We start from the raw sequence: 21,125 nt of genomic DNA, 5'->3' as shown, positions 1-21,125 counted from the left end.
TTCGGTCTATTGAGATAATTAATTATAACAATTAACTTGGAGAAAAAAAATTGTTTAAGATCATAATTGTTGTGGAGACAATTAAGAAAATTGTAATTATAATGGAGAAAAAAACTCAAACAATTAAGTTTAATTGCTCAGTATTCATGTTGATTGAAATAATTTGAAATATTCTGATCAATGATAAATAATTAAATATAATTTTAATTGGCCAAAGTTTAAGTTTAAATATTTAAACATGATTTTTAAATTGTTGCTGGCGACTTGCAAATTTAAATTACATTATTAATAATATTGATTGGTTTTTGTTTTCAAGTTAATTGTTGTTGTTTTTCATGGTGATTCCTGTTGTTGGATTACGTTAATTGTTGACAAAATATAATCTCAAATTACATTTTAAAGGTTCATAAACAACAACAATTTGAATATACTGTTTTCTTGAATATGATAAGTTAAATAATCAATTCTAACAAAATCAGATCAATCAAAAAAACGGTTAATTGTAATGATCACATAATAAAATAAACTACTAATTAAGCAGCTTGGTGCTTGTGTCTATTTTGTGGGTCTTGTGGTGGTGGTGAAGATGATGAAAGGTGTAAGGCTTGGTGATGAAGATGCTTCCCAATTTAATATTATCATTTTTATATATTTATAGTTTTTTACCATAAGCGTCTTGCACTTTGTTGTATATCTTGACCAGTGTCCGAAAAGTTGATTCAGTCTCTGGTCGGTTGCATTTTCCTCAAGTGTCACATTTGAAATAGAGATACTGAAGATTGTGATGATGAAAAGGGAAGAGAGGGAGACACAAAAGGAAAATACAGAGAAGATGAAGGAAAGATGAGAAAAAGTAAACAGAGAAACTAAGCATACAAAAGGGAGAAAGAGGATGAGAAAGTGAGAGAGCAAATTTTAGGTGGAATTACAAAAAAAGAATGAAATTTGAGATGAGAATGAAAAATGGCCGAGATTGACAATAGATTCACTAAATTAACGAAAGAGAAATGAAAAGTTTAGAAGATGAAGATGAGCTTTAAAGATGATGTTTCAAGACTTTATGGAAACAAAGAGATGATGATAAATCAATTGAATCAAATGCTTTAATTTTCCGCCTTGATATTGGTCCTTGCAAAGTCAGGTATTGGTGGTGGTGGTGGTGATTTAAGATTAAGAGGTATTGAGATGATGAAGATAATCAACCCACTTTGCTTGAGATGATCAGTTAATCAACAAGAAAATAACAAGAGGCTATAAAACTAAATGGTTAACAGCAATTTTCCAAAGTCGAGATCAATCCATGTATATTTTTGTTGTTTTCTTGCTTGATTGTTGATTATTATCGTTGTTGTTTATCGGATGAGCTGTAAGTAGATCGATGGAGGACTTGAATTGGTTTAGTGTTAATTTAGATACAAAACAAAGTACTTTTCAGTTGAATGGCTTTTGTGACAGAGTAAAAAAATATGAAACTAAATGGGCGAGTAATCATCTGACAGTGATGATCATATTATTTATCTGAGCAGAGTGAGAGTGAGTTTTATATCGTGTGGCCTTAATCGATGTATGGATCAACAGCTTAGGCCTAATGAGATAATAATGTAACTGGTTGGTACTGTAAATTGATTTTGGTAATGAATCTTCATGTCCTATTGTGGATTAGTGTTAATTGGTTGCATTTTTTTAGATCATTTTGATTTCGTATTGGTTAATTATAAATATCTCTTATATTGGGTATCAGAATTTAGTAGGTTATTGTTGGATGGCTTTTCTATGGAAGGAATCGGTTGAGATTAATTATAATCCATGTTTTGTCGGCTTGTATTATCTCGATGACATTTGGTTCTGTTTTAACTATGATTAATTTAATAACAGTTCGGGGAAGATTAGAATGAGGATAGAAAGTGTAAAAGCAGTTTGATTTCAACTTTTGTCTCCTTCAGGGGATTTTTTTTAAACACGAACAGAGTTATCGTCATTTCGATAAACTCTCATTCCTTCACGTTGAGAATCTTTTGTTTGGTCCCTTCGTCGTCGCACAGGTGATCTTCCTAATCGCGGTAAAGGTCCTCCACGAATGGGCTTAGAAAATCTTGACGGTAATCGCCTATTCTGAGGAGCTTGAGAAACTCGGCTTTTGGTTAGATGATTAAGATTAACGGATTGTTGAATGGATGGTAAAGCTAAAGGTGAACAGAAAGGAAAGAAGAAGAAAAAATTAGTATTTAGATTGAAAAAAAAGACTTAAAATCTTGGTGATTTAGAGAGAAATTAATTTACATGGTAAATCACAATTCTGGTTGCTCCTTAAACTGGTTGGCGTTTTAGCATTTGAATAAAGACTAACTTCATCCAAACTAGTTCCAAGGGAGCTTTCAAGTTCCGTTCCTGTGCTGAGTAAGTCTTCATCGGATCCAGCAGAGACCAAGTTAAATGTTGGTAAAATATTGGTAAGATGAGCTCTGTTGAAAAATCAAACAAAACAACAATTAGGATAATTCAATTATTAGGAAATTAATTCTCAATCAAGTCAACATACTTTTCATTTCGTAGATGGTCAATTTGTTGAGTGAGAACTTCTTCTTCGTCCTGCTGAGAGCTTCGACTAGCTTGGATTGCATTATCACGATTAAGTTGAGACTAAAATGAAGGCAAAGAAAAATAATATAGAACAAAAAATAGATTACAATTAACAATCAATCATTGCGTTAATTTAAATTAGTGTAAAGTTAAATGTGGTAAGAAACTCCTACGAAACACACCTTTGACATTTTTAATGAGCTAAGCCGAGAAGAGGTTGTATGATAAACGCTGTCCAACATTTCAATGTCCGCCAAGGTATCTTTGACTTGCTTCAATCGATCATTGATAATTGTCTCAATACATCTAAGAGATTAACAATTAAAAATAAAATATACAAATCATTAAATTTGAAACATCTAATTAAGTTGATTGTTGAAAAGGGTTAAAACCAAAACAAACTTACATTGTTTGCTTACTAATGTCACTAAGTTTATCTTGCATTTGCATTAATTTATCGGTTCTTAATATACAGGGTGCAAAAACAATCGCCAAACTGTTAGCATTCATACGGTTAGCAGCTTCTTGTTGGGCCACCCTGGCCAAGTGGAAGAAAAGTCTCTCCAATACATCGTAATTGGCACGGGGAAGCTTAGCTATGTGAGAGTAAATTGCTTGAATTCGTTCTGCTGGATCGGAAATTGCAGTTGTCCAAAGGAAATCATCGTAAAGTTGATAGGTCATTAAAGGGTTGGCCATTTCTCGGAAAAATGATTTTAATACAGCGGTTAAAACGTGAACCGAATAAGAATCCAGGTCAACACTTTCAATGTTTTCCTCTAATTTTGCCTTAAGCTCGTTTATTTTTGACGTTGTTCCCGATTTTCGGTAAATACCCTCAGTGTACAGGCCACGTAATTCAATGGCAGTTATCAAATTTTCCAATATCGTTGGTATCCTAATCTCATCAGAAACCAATCTTTCCAAAGGAGCACCGAATAACTTTTTACCCTGTTGAAGGAGAGTCTTATCCCGACAGGAAACGGTCACCTTTGAGGTACACTTTTTATGACAGGTAAATTTACACCCTTGACAGACCCAAATTTTTTCCGTTAACCACATAAGGGTGGAGCAAACTTCACACACCGTTGGTATATTGGCCATCATTGAGATAAACTTATGATCACATTTGATAATAAACTCTTCTCGAGATTCTTTCTTTTTATTTGAGTTATTATTATTACCACCGCCAATATTGTTTCCACCACCATTGTTACCACGTTTTCGTCGTTTAGATTTTTGTTTAGCGTCTTCGGGTGGCACTTTTGCACCCAAATTACGAAACTCATCTAGAAAACCTCGGAATGCATTTACACCCATGATAACTGGAAATGATTTCCAGGTATTTTCTTTTTGGCAAACGTTCATAATAACTTGACCAAAATGGTCAATCAAATTTTTATAAGCGATATGAAGCTGACCATCTTGGGCTGCGGCCACCGAATAGGTTGATAAAAGGTTAGATTTAAACTCTTTCAGAGCAATTTTGAAGACTACGTCAACCATTGACTCTTTAGAACAATTTTTCTTAGATTCTTCCATGGCCATGATTTTATTATTTATGAAAATTTCCATATAATGAAGTTCAGTTACGTCAGTTATAAGGATATCCTTTGGATCGATGAATTCTGTTGTTCGAGTGACATTCCAAGAGGATGATGAATTTGATCCTCCTCCATTGGTGTTACCACTTCCACTCACAGAGGATCCAGTTGAAATTGACATTGAATCATGTTTAGGTGAAAGAGAGAGATTCTCTTTACCTGGATCACCATAGTTTTTAGATCCTTTGCCGCGAGTTTTATTTCGAGGTGGACGAGATGGATTATGAGCCACAGTGATTTTGGAAGATGAAAAAAGAGCTAATTTACTTTTATCGATACATGGAACTGAATTGGCATTGGAGAGGCAAGTTGTATGAAAGAGAAGGGAGCATTCACCACAGCGAAAACCACTATTACCCGTTTGTTGCTTTTGATGTTGTTGTTGTTGTTGTTTCTGTTGTTGTTTCTGTTGATGGTGGTTTTGTTGTTTCTGAAGGGTTGATGATAATCCTTGTAGCATTGCTTTTTCACAGAGAGCACAAATATCACTTTTTTGAAAAGAGAGAGCACTTTTCAAATTATGTCGAGTGATTGAGCTAAAATGAGGTCCTGATAAAGGCTCACTGGAGGGTGTATTGGTTGAGCATGTTGATGATGGAGTAGCGGTTGTTGGTGGTGATGGAGTTGAAGTTGTCGATGATGTTAAGATACTGGTTGGCAACAGAGATGAATAAAGTGGCGAAGGTTTTGACTTCTTGGATTTTATTTGACTAGAAAGTATTATTTGATTATTATGGCTCTCTTCGGGTGGATATAGTGATGATTGATTCTCAGGTTCCCATGAGTGACTTGCTCCCTCTGCTTTAGACTTTTTCTCTGTTTTACTTGAACTACTGCCGATGATAAAGGTTCGAATGTGTTTCTTTGCCTTTTGAAATGCTCCCTTTTGATCTCTTGTACCGGTGGTACTTCCGCTTTCCGATGAAGATAAAAATGAATCCGGTGGATGAATCTTGGATGGTGAGGTGGGAATACAAGGTTCTGAAATCATTTCTTTAATTGGTTTCTTAACGATTGTTATATCCGCTTCGGATGGCGTTTTGGCAACCTTTTCGTGACCTCCGATGGTCTCTGATGCAATTGGACTGGTTGGACTTTTATTGGATTTTGATCGTTTAAGTGAAACTTTACGGAAAGGTCGACTTCGTCTTCTATCAAGGCGAGGTTTATCGTCAAGATCTTCAGTTGGTGAAGGTAAATTATATTTATCGCTGGGTAAAGGTATTTGATTAGGTTGTAACGATTTAAGAGGTTGTGGTGAGGGTGGTGTTGTTGGAGAGGTGGTCGATGAAGGTGAAACAATTGGTTGTAATGATTGTGGTGGCGATGATCCTGAAAGGTGGGGTGAAAATTGACTCATTGATGTAGGTACTGGTGGAAGAGATGAGGGTTGTTGAGATGAGGTTATCAATGAACTATTGTAAGAGGAGGATAGAAAATGATGAGGTCGCTCAGCATAAGTACGATGTTCCGTTGTTGAAGAAGGAATTGTCAATGGTAATGGTGGTTGTCTACGTGGTGGTAATGGAGGTGGTGGTTCATCACCTGAGCTACGATTTCTGATATTACCGGTGGTCTTTGTTGTATTGGTATTATTACTACTTTTGGTGTTTGTCATTGAAGGTAAATAACTATTTTCACCGACATGGAAACTTTCTGGCTCGGAGTCTTCATGGATACCTGAACTATCCTCTGAATCTTTTGAATGTTGTTTCTTGGCAAGACTTTTCCCGGTCGATGGATGTCTCGCCATCGATGATGATGATGATGATGATAAATGAGAAAGATATCGATGTTGATGAGAATTAATTGTCATGGATCGATCAACTTCAAGTTCCTCTTGACTGGAGCCTTTTGACAAGAAGGCTTCATCCGAATGCGATGAATGACTATCTTGACCTCCTGATCCATAAAGAGAAGATGAAATTCCATGTGAATGAGAATACGAGTGAGATTGACTATTACTATTTTTCCTTCCTCGCTGATCCAAATAGTCTGAATTGTATTTCCTACGGGTGATAAATCCTCGAGCATAACTTTGAAACATAACTGTGGCTCGACGTAACTTTAAGAAACATTGTCTTGCATGATAACACCTCCAATTCCGTTGGATTATTGTGGCCGCAAGATGTTCAAGGTGGGCAATCCATTTAAGTTGATTTAATCTTTGCTGGGCAAGCCAACGGCGTACGTGAGTTTGAAGGACAACTGATGCTTGTCTCATTTGCTGGAAACGTTTCCGGGTTATCCATGTTCGAACCCATCGTTGTAGGACAATAATACGCCTTAATATCTCTTGATGGAGCATATCATCTAGAGCAAGTTTCTCACTTTCCCGCATGAAAATTTTTGTCTTCCCTATTTGATAATTATCCCTATTGAGATTCATACGTTCAAGAAAATGTCTTACATCCGCTTGTGAACTAAGTAATCCTTTTGGTAACAATATCCGGTAATGAGTGATAAATTCATCAAAAGAGAGACGAACAGAGTAACCTGATTGACGGATTGTGACCGTTTCCAGCATCCCAGTATAACGTAACTGTACCAAGACCAGCATATCGTCAAAATGGTAAGGTATCTTGTCGGCATTTGATTTAATACAACGAACGAAAAAAGGATTGGCCTGGTTAAGTGTTTCCATTAGTTGATTTAACGATTGTTGAAACTGTGCGGTCACAGTAGGTGTTTGCTTACGACCTGTTCGTCCCAATGGAGGTAAATAATTTGTTTTACCCACAATTAGTTTTAAAGTTTGTAAACTTTTGATACTCTTTTCGATACCATTACGATTACTTTTGAAACTCGATGGTTTTGTTAATTTAGTCGATTTCCTGTAGAAATAAATAAATCAATCAATAGAGAAGAAGAAAAAAAAATTCTCATTAATATTATCAAGTAAACTTAATAAGATATTTACTTGTATTTGGATAATAATAATTTTCATATAAGGTAAAAGGTAGTTACACATTTTCCGTCTAAATCACTCTGATTGATTAAACAATTAAATTACAATTAACCACTAATATAAAGCGTGAGAAAACCTGATTAAGTTAATTTTGTGTTAAATTGTTAATTAGAAAGCTCCTAGAGTTATCTAATAATAATTAAAATAGTTTTCGTTTGATTCAATATGATTAAGAAAAATTATCCAAGATGAAACTGATTAATGAAACATTTTTAGTGTAATAATAATGATGATTGTTAAAATTGGATTGAATTAAAATTAGTCATCAAGATGATCAATGAATTGGAAAAGCAGATTATATTACAGTTAGTTGATTAGCTCGATGTTAATTGTAATTGTAGCCAAAGGCTATTAATGAAATTAGTGAAATTAGTGAAAAAAGCCTACGTTTAAAAGGAGAGAGATACATCAGCCTACAGCGAGGTCATTATTTTGATATACAATTTGATTGCAATTAACTTTGTCCACTATCAAAAAAACACATAACCGTTAATAGATTGTGAATGTCACTGTGCCAACAATTAACCCTGAAGACATCAAGAAGATGACTTTTTTTCACGATGAAAAGATTAACGTTATTCCGATTAACTTTATCATCATCATCACCGTGATTGTATCAATTGATATTGAGAAATAGTGAACCTCTCATAGCCTCATCATTCACATAACAGCAAAATATAAAGTAAAAATTGTCATCTTAATAATAATCAGAAGGGATAATTATTATCAACATTTTCTTTGCGTAAAAAAAAGTGTCAAAGAAAAGGTTATGAATCAATAATCAACTTGCAACAATTTGTGAATCAAGTTTCTGATGATTGTTGTATATGGTTGAAAGAAGATCATCTTTTACATTCAAATCATATTGATGTAATTGTGAAAGTGATGATGAGGAAAATAGCAAAAGGAAAGTAACTAGATCAACATAATAATAATCAATGGAAACATATACATTTATTGCTTGATTCTTATTAGTGAAAACATTCAGGAAAAAAACTTGGAACCTGAAAACTCAACTGATTCAGATAATCATGAAAACCTTTTTTAATCATCGTATGTAAAAGTAAACCCATTCATCCATAGTCAGTGAACAGAGTCTAAGTCTTTTTTCACCCAAAAAAAAGTCAAAAAACTTAACAATAATAGTTTTTTCGTATATGTATTATTATCGTTACAATAATAATACGGAATCGTTTTATAAATAATAAATAATAACTGTTAAGTTGAGCATTAAAACATTCATATTGAGAAACATAAATTGTTCAATTTATTTTTTTCTCTATCTCCTTAACAAATGAATCCACGAATTAATTAGTTCTGAGTTGATATTATAACGGTAATTAAAGGTTATCATGCAAATTATTGAATCAATCAGATAATGATTATTGTTATTAGGATAATTGCAGAAAAAAATTGTAAGATATGGTTAATTTGATTATGCATTGATTGAAATGATTAAATTGATACATTTGATAAATAATTAATTTAACTTTTCAACGGTTGATTGTTAAATGAATAATTTAATTTTAAGTATGTAATTTGAATATCAATAATTGTGACAATATAATAAATTAAGATTAAATTGTATTGATGGTTTATAATGATTATTACAATTTGATTGTCATCAATTTGAAAATTGATGTTTTATGTTAATTGATAATTTCACCTTTAATTTAAGTTTAAATGGATGAAAAAAAAGAGAGTAAAATTGAAACATAATAATAGAAAACAATAAAATCAAGTTTATAATCATAATCAATTGATTAAAATCAAATGTAAACGCTCAATTGATATTGATCAATTTGATGAAACAATTGTAAATTTGATGGTTGCCAATTATTGTTTTATGCATTGATGAGGATGATCAGGATGATGAGATAAAGTGAAAATAAAACAAAACGTTTCTTATTATGCTAACAAGTATTTACTATTTATTATTATTGTTGTTCTTGGATAAGATGAGCCCCTTTACAGATCAGCTGTAGCTAAAGTGAGCCATTCAATGAGAGAGAGAGAGAGAAACAGGATGAGAGGGAGAGGAGTAGGAGGTGGATGAGAAAGAGAGTGAAATTGATAAAAGGTTATATTAAAAGGAGTGCCAAGTTGACAGGTCAATTGACTTACTAACAATAGATTAAGGTCAGATGAAAAGCTTAACAAGTCAAACGGTAAATCAACAACAACAATCACAAAATTTTAGGTTTAAAAATAATATAAGGGCTAATATAATCTGAGATATTACAATAATAATAACAACAACAACAAGAAAAAAAGTGTGATTCCTAAATTCAGGGGAAAAGGATCAGCAAACAGCAATGATAACTAACTGTCAACAATCAAGAGATAATCAAGATCATGAAGGAAAAAAATAAATCCACTTTAATCCGTTACTATTGCAATCTTATTAGTTGGTTGTTTTATCTCATTCAGTCTGATTACTTAATCATAATACATTCAAAGTACAAAGGTTGTGATGTAATGTTTAAAATGTTGATTGTTATTGATGATTGTGTCAGAATTAATATTTGATTAACTATCAAAAAAAGTATTAAGATGATATCTGTCAAAAATGATCAAGCAAATCAACCTAATCAGCTGAATGTGTAACAAAATAGTTGAATAAATCAATTCAGTTTCTTTTAACGAGAAACAAGGAAAGCAACTAATTTAGTAACAGAAACAATTTGATCGTTTGATTAATTGTAAACAATTAATCAAAATTCATGATGGAACAAAAATTGTGACAGGAAAATAACAGTAGGCAAATAAAACAACACAGAAAAAGAGACAAATGAATGAGACAAATTCTGGGTAAAGATAATTGATTCAAGATATGGTGAAACCGGATCAAGATTTTCCTGTTTTCAGGTAAATTCATCCATATATTTTTATCAACCTTCTCTATAATCAACAGATGATGATGATTAAAATCACATTTCATTATCAACGGTGCAAAAATTACATTCAGGTAAATAGAAAGCGAGATACAATAAATAAAAGCAATGGAAAGTTAATCATCTGTAATTGGTCATTTAAAGGGAAACAACGATCACATTTTGAGAGGAAAAATATATAATATTGAACCAATTCAATAGACAATTGATTCGATGCACATTTAGAAAAGCTTAACAAACACTCTGATTTCAACATGATTATTTTTCATTATTATTATCATTCATAAACATCAGTCCAACTATTATTATCAAGAATAGTATATTGATGAAGCAAAATGAAGGGTATTTCACCTAAAATAACCTTCATTTAGAAAATAAAAGGATGAGGATGAAAAAGAAAACATCATCATCATCATCATCATCATCTATCAGTTCAATGAATACCTTTGTAAGAGTTTGTGACATACACATACAGAGCAATTATATTACTTTTATCTTCTCATCTTCATCTTCATCTTCATCTTAATTTTATCTTCATCTTCCACAAACATTTACACACATCATATATTCTCACTGAAAAGTATTATCAATAGAAGTGAGAAAAAGAAAATAGTTAAAACCTCCTTATAATTTGCTAGAGAATCAATCTCTTTGTTACCTGTTAATGAAACCAAATTGTAATCTTGGGTTAACCGGTTATACAAACACTTTCACAGATTCACAGTGACAATGATAACAATAAGAAAACAGGAAGATCCTATTCACCATGAATTTATCATGCTGATTGAATGATGATGTTAAAGGAGATGATGATTGAAACAAGTCTAACCACAATGGATAAACAAAATGCTAAGGGAGAAAGCAAAAAACAACCAACTATTGGTCTGATCAAAGTGTCCAGGTAAACCCGGAAAAATTTGACATTATGTTTCAATGTTATTACATGGGCTTTGTTTTTATCTACTCTGTATGAAGGAACCGGAACCAAAACATTGAAAGTTTATATATAAAAAGTTATCCAGAAAAAAAAGTAATCTCTTTCAATGAATAGTGAATAATACTAAGGTAGTTGTTAGGGATGATGATGATGATGATAATATCTGTTTGAAGGACAGGAAGTTGTATTTATATGATCATCATACTCAATGGAAATGAATTTGACAAAGTTAATATAACCAGAATTAGTTTTTCATTGGTACAATTGTACATCAACGATTAACGTGATTATAATTAAGAAAATTTCTAATTCTCTGGCAACAATTAACTATCGGCATTGGTTATTAGTATTTGAGTAAAAAAACAGCTCATCAAGTTTCCAGGGTAACTATTAGTTGTTTTATCAACATGATAGCAGATTATCAGATTAGTGTTCTTAACTCTTTAATCTATAACATAATATGTAGTCAATGTACCCCCAGTTTCTTGTATTAATTGTAATGATTAAGTTAAAATTACTAAATCTATATGAATAGAACAGGAAATAACAGGATAAAACACCCTGAGAAATCATGGTAATACTGAATTGATTAGTCTTGAACTAAATAATCAAATCAACTTATTAACTTTTTCAGAATAACTAACAAATATAATGAGACAGAAAAGTAACAACAATTTATAAATAAACACAATTGTTTGTTACAAATAAATTATATGTACACATAAATGAATAGTATTACAATTAAAGCTCAATTAATATCAACAATCAAAAAGTTTCACCCAAATCAATGCAGATTAATTAAATGTGACAACTTGCAATTAATTGAAATAATTGGAATGGATTTAAGTTAGTTAACAAATTGTCCTGATGATACACAATAGAATTAAAGAAAAAAAAAGTTGACAATTAACAATAACATCAACTATTAAGAATATATAAAAACTTAGTTACTCTGCTGGTACAATTAACTTACCAATTTAAATTAACTGTAAATTGTCATCAATTTACTAAACAACAATTAAAATGAAAATGTACTTTGAAAATTTATTCAGCTAACAAGAAGACAACAATATATAAAAAAAGAGATAATAACAAACCGGATTAATTAATTGTAATCATCATTTCAATGTAATACAAAACGTTTGATTTGTTTCTTATTACATCTTAATGATGATACGGAAAAACAAATCATCTTATTTGTAAAAGTAAACACTTTTTTTTTGTAAATCATCATCATCATCATCATCACATGGATTGGGTTCAATTTGGGTTAACCAGAGATGATAATGATGATGATGAGGATGATGACGAGTTTACGAATCTAATTTACTTTGTTTTGTTGATGTATAACGTGAACCACGTCCTAACTATTAACAGTTATCATTAAAAAGCTACTGTTGTTGTTTAAATATTCGTGATACTTAATCAGAAAACAGATAAGTACAAATGTAAATGCGTGTTAACTAACTTGAAATGATTAAGTGTTAGAGAGTTAAATTAACTTAATACAATTAAATGGAAAGACATCAAAATTCATGATAGATTGTTAACTTATAAGTATTCCTATGAAGGTATTTACTTTGGATAAAGTCCCAAAGTAATGACAATTAAAACAATGGTAACACAGATAATCAAAGTCTTATTAGTAGTTTACTATCAACACAATTTAAATTTCATCTTCTTATTGAACAAAATTTCAAGGTGATGTGTATAAATATGACCTTCTTAATCAATCAAATCTGATATTTATCATCATCTTCATCATCATCATGCAGCTGAATCTCAATTTCTGGTTTTTGTTCATTCAAACAAACTGAATACATTGTTTACCAATTTACAGACTTTACTTTTTTTCATCTTCATTTCTTTTAAATTATCCCATAAACAACATTGTAATTTTAAATAGTATTCAAAGTGATCAGCATTGTGTTGAGATATATTTATAAATATATCATGTAATAGTAAATATCTAGTTTCTTTTCCGGTTTCTTGGGTGAAAATGAACAAGGTCGTACCTTAACATGATATCTTTCTGTAAATAAAGTGGTAAAAAAATTGAATCAAAGGGTAAGAATCATCCTGAATTCATGATGAGTCATATACATGTAAATATACATGAGACTTTGATTGCAATTATTTTTGTAACTGAATTAACGGTTATAATAAACAATTCAAGGATACACAGAAATTTTAATCAAATTAGACAGAATAATTTTGTCATTTTAACAATTGAATTACATACAATTAAATATTATTAATACACAACTCGCCCTTTTATCATCTATGTGTTATTATAACTCCATCATCATCATCATATGCTGAAAATAATTAAAAATTTGATATTTACTTGGGCAGTTGCCATTATTTACAGAAGGATAATAAAAGGGTCAATTGATGATGATGAAGATGATGAAGATAATGGTGATTAAGAGTGAACAAGTGAATTAAATAATGGGAATCTTATTACGGCTTAGGTTATCAATAGATTCAGTTCCAAGGTTATACATTTTCAACCTGCTCATCGTTAGCTAGTGTTACCACTTTCTCTCAGCCTCTCCCTTTTCTTTATTTCTCATTTTTTTCTATCATCATCATCATCATCATCATAATCATCATCATCGTCTTCATCTCCATCTTCATCTTTGAGCTGTTCACTCTTTTCTCGCTCTAATGCATATTTGCATTAACTTCCCTATCCATTTCATTGAGATTATTTCATCAGCATCACCAACTAAGAAAACACCAAATTTAATTTAATCTAATGCTCCATTCATAATCATAAATGTTGTTGGTTTTGGTCAGTGATTGTAATCATGTTTTCATTGAAAAGGATAATGGAATCGGGTGTAAACATCATTCAACTTAATTGTAAATTGATACAATGTTAAACTTACACAATTATCATATATATTAGACATTTTTACAATCATATTTATCTTTTAACAACAATTGTTACCATTCATTATTAATGATAACAATATCTCATTAGTAAACAAAGTTAATTTTTCTGAAACAAACAGAAATACATTCACAATAAATAACAAATATTAATCATGATTGTTATTGAAATTTGTTAATTATATTGATCATTAATTAGTAGGTAAAAAAATTAATGGTAAAATATATTTAAGGTAGTAATTTATTAGTTCAATAAATACAACAGAATCAACGACTAACTATCAATATAATTACATCAAAAGTGATCCAATTTTTTTTCTCATTATTTTCTTTTTTACTCTCAACTATCTGATTAATAAGCAATCTGAAGCACTTGAAAACAAAATCAATCACAATTAGAGTAATAATTTATCATTGAAACCTATCATCATCATTATAATCAAGTAAACTTTGAGTGAGACCAGTTAAACCTAAAAATATACACCAGAAACAAAATAAACCAACTGATTAGAGGAGATTAAATCATAATTAATAATATAAACTAATGTTAACCTTGAAATTAGGTATCGCTTTTGAGAAACTGAATCATGCAAACTTTTTCCAGAAAGTAGACCTGGTTCTAGACTGATGACAATCATGAGGAAGATGAAAGATGATGATACATGCTACGAAATCGAGTATTTTTTTCATTCAATTCCTTGTCTATCCTTAAAATTTAGAAACGAAATTATCAGGTAAATAATAATACGAGAGAAAAAAAAATTCAATCGTTTTTTTGCAGTTATTGTTCAGTAAATAATAGATATAAACAACAGCCGCTAATGAAGTAGGTTTTTTTTGCTTCATGACGCGTGTTGATGCTCTTGGCACGCAATTCAAACAACGACGAGCGTTGTACTAAGGCAGCCGTTCCAGTCAGCAAAAGCTTAAGCACTCAATCGCACGCTCACACACACAAAATCGTTCAAAAAACAAAGGTAACTAATCAAAAAGTGATAGATAGAAAGCAAAAGCAAAACGAATCAGGCAGAGAGGGAGAGAGAGAAGGTAAATCAGCCTAAGGTTGTGTACATAAGAAATGATCATTTCAATATGATTAAGAGGAGGAGGAGGATAGAGATTAAGATGATGAGGGAGGAGAGAGAGAGAGAGAGCTGTCGACTGTGAATGAAAGTGAATATCGGTGAAAATCATGAGTAAATAATAAGGTGAATTTTTTGTGACAGTAATCATTCAATTTTCTGTTATGTTTACGATCAATGCAATCATACAATTAACACAAATTTAATTGAGCCAATAAGTAAATTATCATGTTGATAATCATGATGGTAATGATGACTTATAATTTGAAAACAAAAAATTAAATGATAATCATGTTAATCTTGTCAAGAATGGTTAAGATAATGAGTAAATGGTAAGAATACCCACTCAATTAATATAAAAATTAGAGTAAAACGGTTAAATGATTGAAGGATGAGAAAAGGATGAAAATATAAACAATACAAAAAGATAAACAGTTAATCAATGGCAATAAGCCAGTGAGAGTAAGGGAAAAGATAATAACTTTGCTTGTAGGATGAAAATGATGCAAACAACGTTGATGATGAAAAAAAAACCATCAACTCTTGACAAGTTGAAAACATTGTCAAACTTTTTGAGTGATTTTTTTTTTCTTACAGTTGAAATTATTTAATGTCACCAACATTTTCTGGATAATATCAACCTTAAATTGCCAACAAAAATCAACAACAATATAAAAATACTGTTATCCTGATGAAAGAAATTAAAAAAAGATGATAGACTTAATTTTTTGCTAATTTCTCAAGAGAATTGGAGTTTTCTCTTGTTCTTAATTTTGGATGAGTTTTTTTTTCTATCAAATTGAGTTAATCAATTTGCTGATGATTGTCGTCTAAAATAAAAAACAATGTCAATGTTATTGAATTACAATTAACCCAAACAATACGAAGGATAATAAAATGTCAATTAATTAAAGCAAATAATGAGAAAAAAATCCAATTTTCCACTCAATCGATTAGTTTTCAAACAATCAACGATACAACACAAATGACAACAGTTAATCCAATTATACAATCAAATAGATGAGATAATGATTAAAGTTTCGTATGTACATGAAATCTTATTGAAAGACAGGTAAGAAACCCTTTTTTTCTGAAAGAATAACAAATAATCATGATAGCAAAAATATCTTCTCATTAAGATGAACCTTCAATTATTGGCGAAAAATTTAGATAATTTAAAATTGAGTATAAAGTACGAGAATTAAATTAAATTAACCGGTCAGATGGAACTGACCCTTAATCATTTTTTTTTACCATTCTCAAAGAAATGACCTATCATTGATTTTAATAAATCGCTAATTCAATTACATTTAATTATGATGTGATTGACTAAACACACGACACAATGTTTAACTTTTTTTTTTCTTGTTATTGTTGTTTAATCAATAGAGAGACTTTATCATAAACTATCAAGATTGTATTTACTATTATCATCAACAGTTAATGATGTTTGTTTACTTGATGATTAACTGTATATTATTCAGAAAAGAAAACAAGGAGAGAGAGAGAGAGAAAAGAGAAATAAACAAAAAATTTGAGAGAAAAAAAGATGAGAGAGTTATAAGGCTATTTAGAATTAATTAACTGTCGTTCCAAAACAGCGAATATCTAATTATTAGAACAACAATATTATTCAAATAACGATAATAGCGGTCAAGATAAGCGTAAAAAACGAGGTACGATCAACCGTTCACTTCACCTTAAATCACGAGTATAATTTGACCTAAACGAACACGTTTTTGTTCATTAAAAAAACGATGATCATGATGAAGATAAAATATATCCTAATAATTAACGTTAATCTCATGAGACTGAGTGAGAAGTAAAATTGAAACTTTGATATAAAGGGTGTTAATGGTTTGGAAAAAAAGATAAAATTTCAAGTAATCAACGGAAAAGCAAAAAATAACTAATCAGTTTTCCTTTTAATTAATAATAAATAATAATGATATGCAATTGAATTAACTTACGTTATTGGTTTTCGTTGAACTACTTTACGTTGTTTTGATTGTTCCCTTAATTTGGTGAAAACAAAATATGATTTAAAGAAAGCCTTTAATATTTGCCAACGGAAAATGGCCAATGGGTCAGAACCAACCAATTCTCGGACAAACGCTGAGGTACTAGACTTTAATAGGCAAACGATGTCGGGCCTCATTAGGTCCATATTTTTTTCACGAAAATCCTTAATTTGGTATTTCACTTTTCCAGCATAATGTTTAATCACAAATGCACTCTGACGGCAAGGAGGCACTTCAAATAATGGATTATTTTGATGATGATTAACAAACTTTTGTAATACCGTTGAATTTGATGCTCCAGGAAAGTTACACTGATCATCAAGTAAACAAAGTAACCCTTGAGGGCGACCTTCAATTAGATTAAGACAGCCCACATTATCATGGAAATCAATACTCTTCCAATTAATACCCTCTCTCCGATATTCTTCTTGTTCATATTTGAAAACGTGCTGATTAAAATAATGGTGAAGATGTTCATTGGCAAAATTAATGCAAAATTGTTCAAAATAATTTTGATCACCAAAATCCTCGAAACCAAAAATATCCAATACACCAATATAATTACCACGATGATCACGAGCTTCTTTCTTTGATAAAAGTGATTGATTTACTTGCATCACAATCCAATCAAATAGTGCACCATATAAACACTTTGCCATGGCATCTCGGGTGGCAACTGCATCCGCCATTTTATAGTTAATTATAATTGTCTCCCCTTTGGCTGCTTTGGTCCTTTTACAGGTTAATGCGGATAAAAGTGTCTCCTCTTTGACCATTAATAATTTAGATATTGTTGAAACGGCTTCAACATTTTGAACCATCACTGTTTCATCACTATGGTAGGTTGATTTTTTGGTAAACTCAACGTTTCCCAAATGAAGAACAGCTGAGAGAACGGCGTAAAGACGACGTTGTTTCTCCCTTGAAAATCCAACCATTTCAAGGGACTGTTTAAGACGACTAAACTCATAAGCTTCATCAACACCTTCCAAGGTGTAACATTTACTTTGATTGAGATAAAAATAATCCGATGCTTTTGTAAGGTAAAAAGCCTCCTTATCAGCTGAATCTGCACCAGCTAATAGGTAATAAAATACATGATAGTTTCTCTCATTTTTGGCTTGTGAAACTATTCTTGACTTTTCTAGGAGATACTTTAATACAACGGCTCCGTGAACCATACCATTCTCTTTGTAATTAACTTGGATAAATTTACCAAATCGACTTGAATTGTTATTATGCTTTGTCTTGGCGTTACCAAAAGCTTCCAAGACTGGACCAGCACCGAGAATGGTTTGCTCAACACCGCTACCATGGCTGCCTTTCTGACTAAGAGCAGTTAAATGATGTAAAAGGAGATTGGTGCTTTCTGTTTTACCGGATCCACTTTCACCAGATATCACAATACATTGGTTACATCTTTTACGAAGCATTGCCTAATTGAAGGAAAGAGAAATAAATTGATGATTAGTTGACATATTCAATCTAACATGTTATGATAAATTGTTTCTATAGACAAAAATAAGGGAGTTATCTTGATGTAATAATGATGATGATGATGGCAAGAGAAAGAGAGAGAGAGAGATAGAAACAGCTCATTAACAGCCTTTGGTATATTAATAGTTTGTTTGTAAATGAGATGAAAAAGTAATCAATCTCTCGTGTACCCATTCATATTTGTTCACAAATCAACTGGACAACTGACCAATGGTAATTTCTTTCCCAGGCAAAGGGAGAGAAGCAGATAATAAATTACAAAACAGTTCGATGACAATTGTATCAACAACAACTCTTTCTCATTCGGGTTAACTCTCAATATCTTCTCATGTTTGACAATCATCTAAATCAACCATCATCATCATCATTAAAACTATTACAATTTGATTACAATATTGTTATCTAATTAAATTTTACTGATAGGAAATAATTATATTTATATTTATAAATACCTGATAGGCGGCATCCGCAATGGCAAATATGTGGGGTGGTAAATCACCAAGACGGCGATTTTGATAAAGTTGAACATATTTAGGGTTATAAATAGGATAAAATTTAAAAGGGTTGACGGCAATTAATATCGATCCAACATAGGTATAAATATGGCCTTTTTCAAATCTAGCCTGTGGTTGAGAAGAGAGAAAACAAAAATGAATTAGAGAAAAGTTAGGTTACAAAAGGTACTAATTGTGATTGATTCTAAATTGATTACAGTACCTTAAGATTTTCCAATAAAGTTTGCTCAGTTAAATCGGGTAATTGGCACAAATCTGGATACTCCCTGTCCCTTGGTTGATACAAAAATCGAAGAAAATAATCCTTCAAAAGTTGTGAGTCATTTGAATCGGTCCATGAGAAAGACCAGTTCATACATTGTTGTATAAGTTTCCGTCGAAGGCAAAATCTGTATTCAGGTCCAATGAAACCGGAAAAAATGTCCTTATTTTTACCATCTTTGGGTATACCTTGATTATTGTTACACTTTGGATTAAGAGGCCAAAGTAATTGAAGAGCAACTGGACATTCACTTGGTCCTATACGACGCTCTTTACAATCTTCACCCTCATGGCCAAGAATAACTTCCGCAAGCTCATAACTATTGGCATCTCGTAGACTTAATTTTTCAGCTATACATTCAATTATCTCCTCGGTGGTTGTTTGTTTACTTGCTTCAATGGACAAGGCCTCATATAAACGGCTGAAAGCTCCAACATAGACTTGGAGGACAAATCTATCGTTTGACATATTACAAAAGGGAGAAAAAGGAAAACTGAGGTAAAAGAGCCGATGATGATGGTGATGATGATGATGAGAGAAGATAACAAATAAACGAAGATAGAGAGAGAGAGAGAGAGAGAGAGAGAAAAGAAAAAGAAAAAAAACTTTCCAAGCTAATAAGAAAAAAGCTTGGTTTATATAAGCCAAATATACACAAATCCTAAATGATTGGTGTCTTAACGGCTTGGGTTGTTTTTAGGTAGTCATCATCATTATTTCTGGTCGCTCTTTAGAAACAACAGTGAGATCTTCCAATACACAAAAAATGGTTGATACACAACATGGACAGAAAGAGAGAGAGAGAGAGAAGGCAAAGACAGAGACAGAGAAGAGCAGATAGAAATACACACAGAGGGAGATATTAAACCAATTAGAAGAATAGAACAAAGTTTTAGATAGAATAGTGAGAGGAGAAAAAAAAACAATTCTAATTAGTGAGAAAAAAAAGAAAAGAAAAGAAAAAAAGATGAAGAGGAAAAAGGAGCTTAGGTAGCAAAGAGCATCAGCTAAGCATCAATACTACAGGCGGAGTCATTTTGTAACCATCACAGTCCATCGGTGGAGTTTAACCATTTTGTTTTGTCTTCACTTTAAGATTAACCAAAAGGTAACCATGAATTTAACGGTAATTAAAACTAATTAATAGACACAAATTAAAATAATTGAGATAAAAATAAGGTAATCACATAAACAGAAAAAAACTAAACCAATTCAACTAAATTCATTCTAAATGAAAAGACAAAAGGAAAACCAAAGTAACGTAAACGTAATTTTCTATTTTTGGGCGCCATCTCTTGGAATTTTATGTAACTAAAAAACCGAAAGAAATTCTATCGATTGAAGCGACACCTTTTGTTCATTAAATTAACTTTGATAGAATTTTTTTTCTTAATTGTTGACATTTCACTTTTCGTTAATTAATTTTTGAGCTAATTGGTCTTTAATTGTTTCTTTTCTTGTTGTTTTATTGTGTTGGAAAAAAGGTAAATCTATCTGTGGATCGATCTAGTTGTTTGTGTTTGGTTTGTTCTTTTGCTTCGTTAACCTTTTTCTTCTCAATGTTTATTTGGCTTCTTCTTTGTTTCTCTTTTGGATTATTCCATTGATACTTTTAATCCTTATATTGTTAATGATTAAAGAAGAAGAAAAAAAGGAATCATGATTTGTTGATTACTTTGGTTGGTTAAGAAAAGAAATCGTCAAATAATCTGTTCAATAAGAAGCTGAAGGAATGAAACCGATTAACAGTTAATTCGTTTTATTTTCTTTCATCATATCTGATTCTCTTTTTTTCTATTCAAAGGATCATCTCTTCATTCACCAACTATTAATAACTGATTGGTCAACATAAACAACAAAAGAACAA

General features: G+C 31.3%; 1 protein-coding gene across 1 annotated transcript; it reads right to left on the bottom strand.

Annotated features, from left to right (window-relative positions):
• Positions 1-184: 184 nt before the first annotated feature.
• Positions 185-20,497, bottom strand: LOC128397316 (unconventional myosin-IXb-like). The gene is made up of 8 exons (XM_053358031.1): positions 19,199-20,497; positions 18,934-19,104; positions 16,934-18,420; positions 2,987-7,018; positions 2,763-2,886; positions 2,540-2,640; positions 2,281-2,462; positions 185-2,183 (listed from the first exon to the last, which is right to left on the bottom strand). Exons 1-8 carry the CDS (start codon positions 19,724-19,726, stop codon positions 1,954-1,956), a joined length of 6,855 nt encoding a protein of 2,284 aa, XP_053214006.1. The 5' UTR covers positions 19,727-20,497; the 3' UTR covers positions 185-1,953.
• Between the last annotated feature and the right edge of the window lie 628 nt (positions 20,498-21,125).

The sequence above is a fragment of the Panonychus citri genome, unplaced genomic scaffold, assembly GCF_014898815.1.
Source record: "Panonychus citri isolate SS breed McGregor unplaced genomic scaffold, ASM1489881v1 Contig00028, whole genome shotgun sequence".
In the NCBI taxonomy this organism is placed as follows: Eukaryota; Metazoa; Arthropoda; class Arachnida; order Trombidiformes; family Tetranychidae; genus Panonychus; species Panonychus citri.
This window is presented reverse-complemented; position numbering and strand designations above follow the sequence as displayed.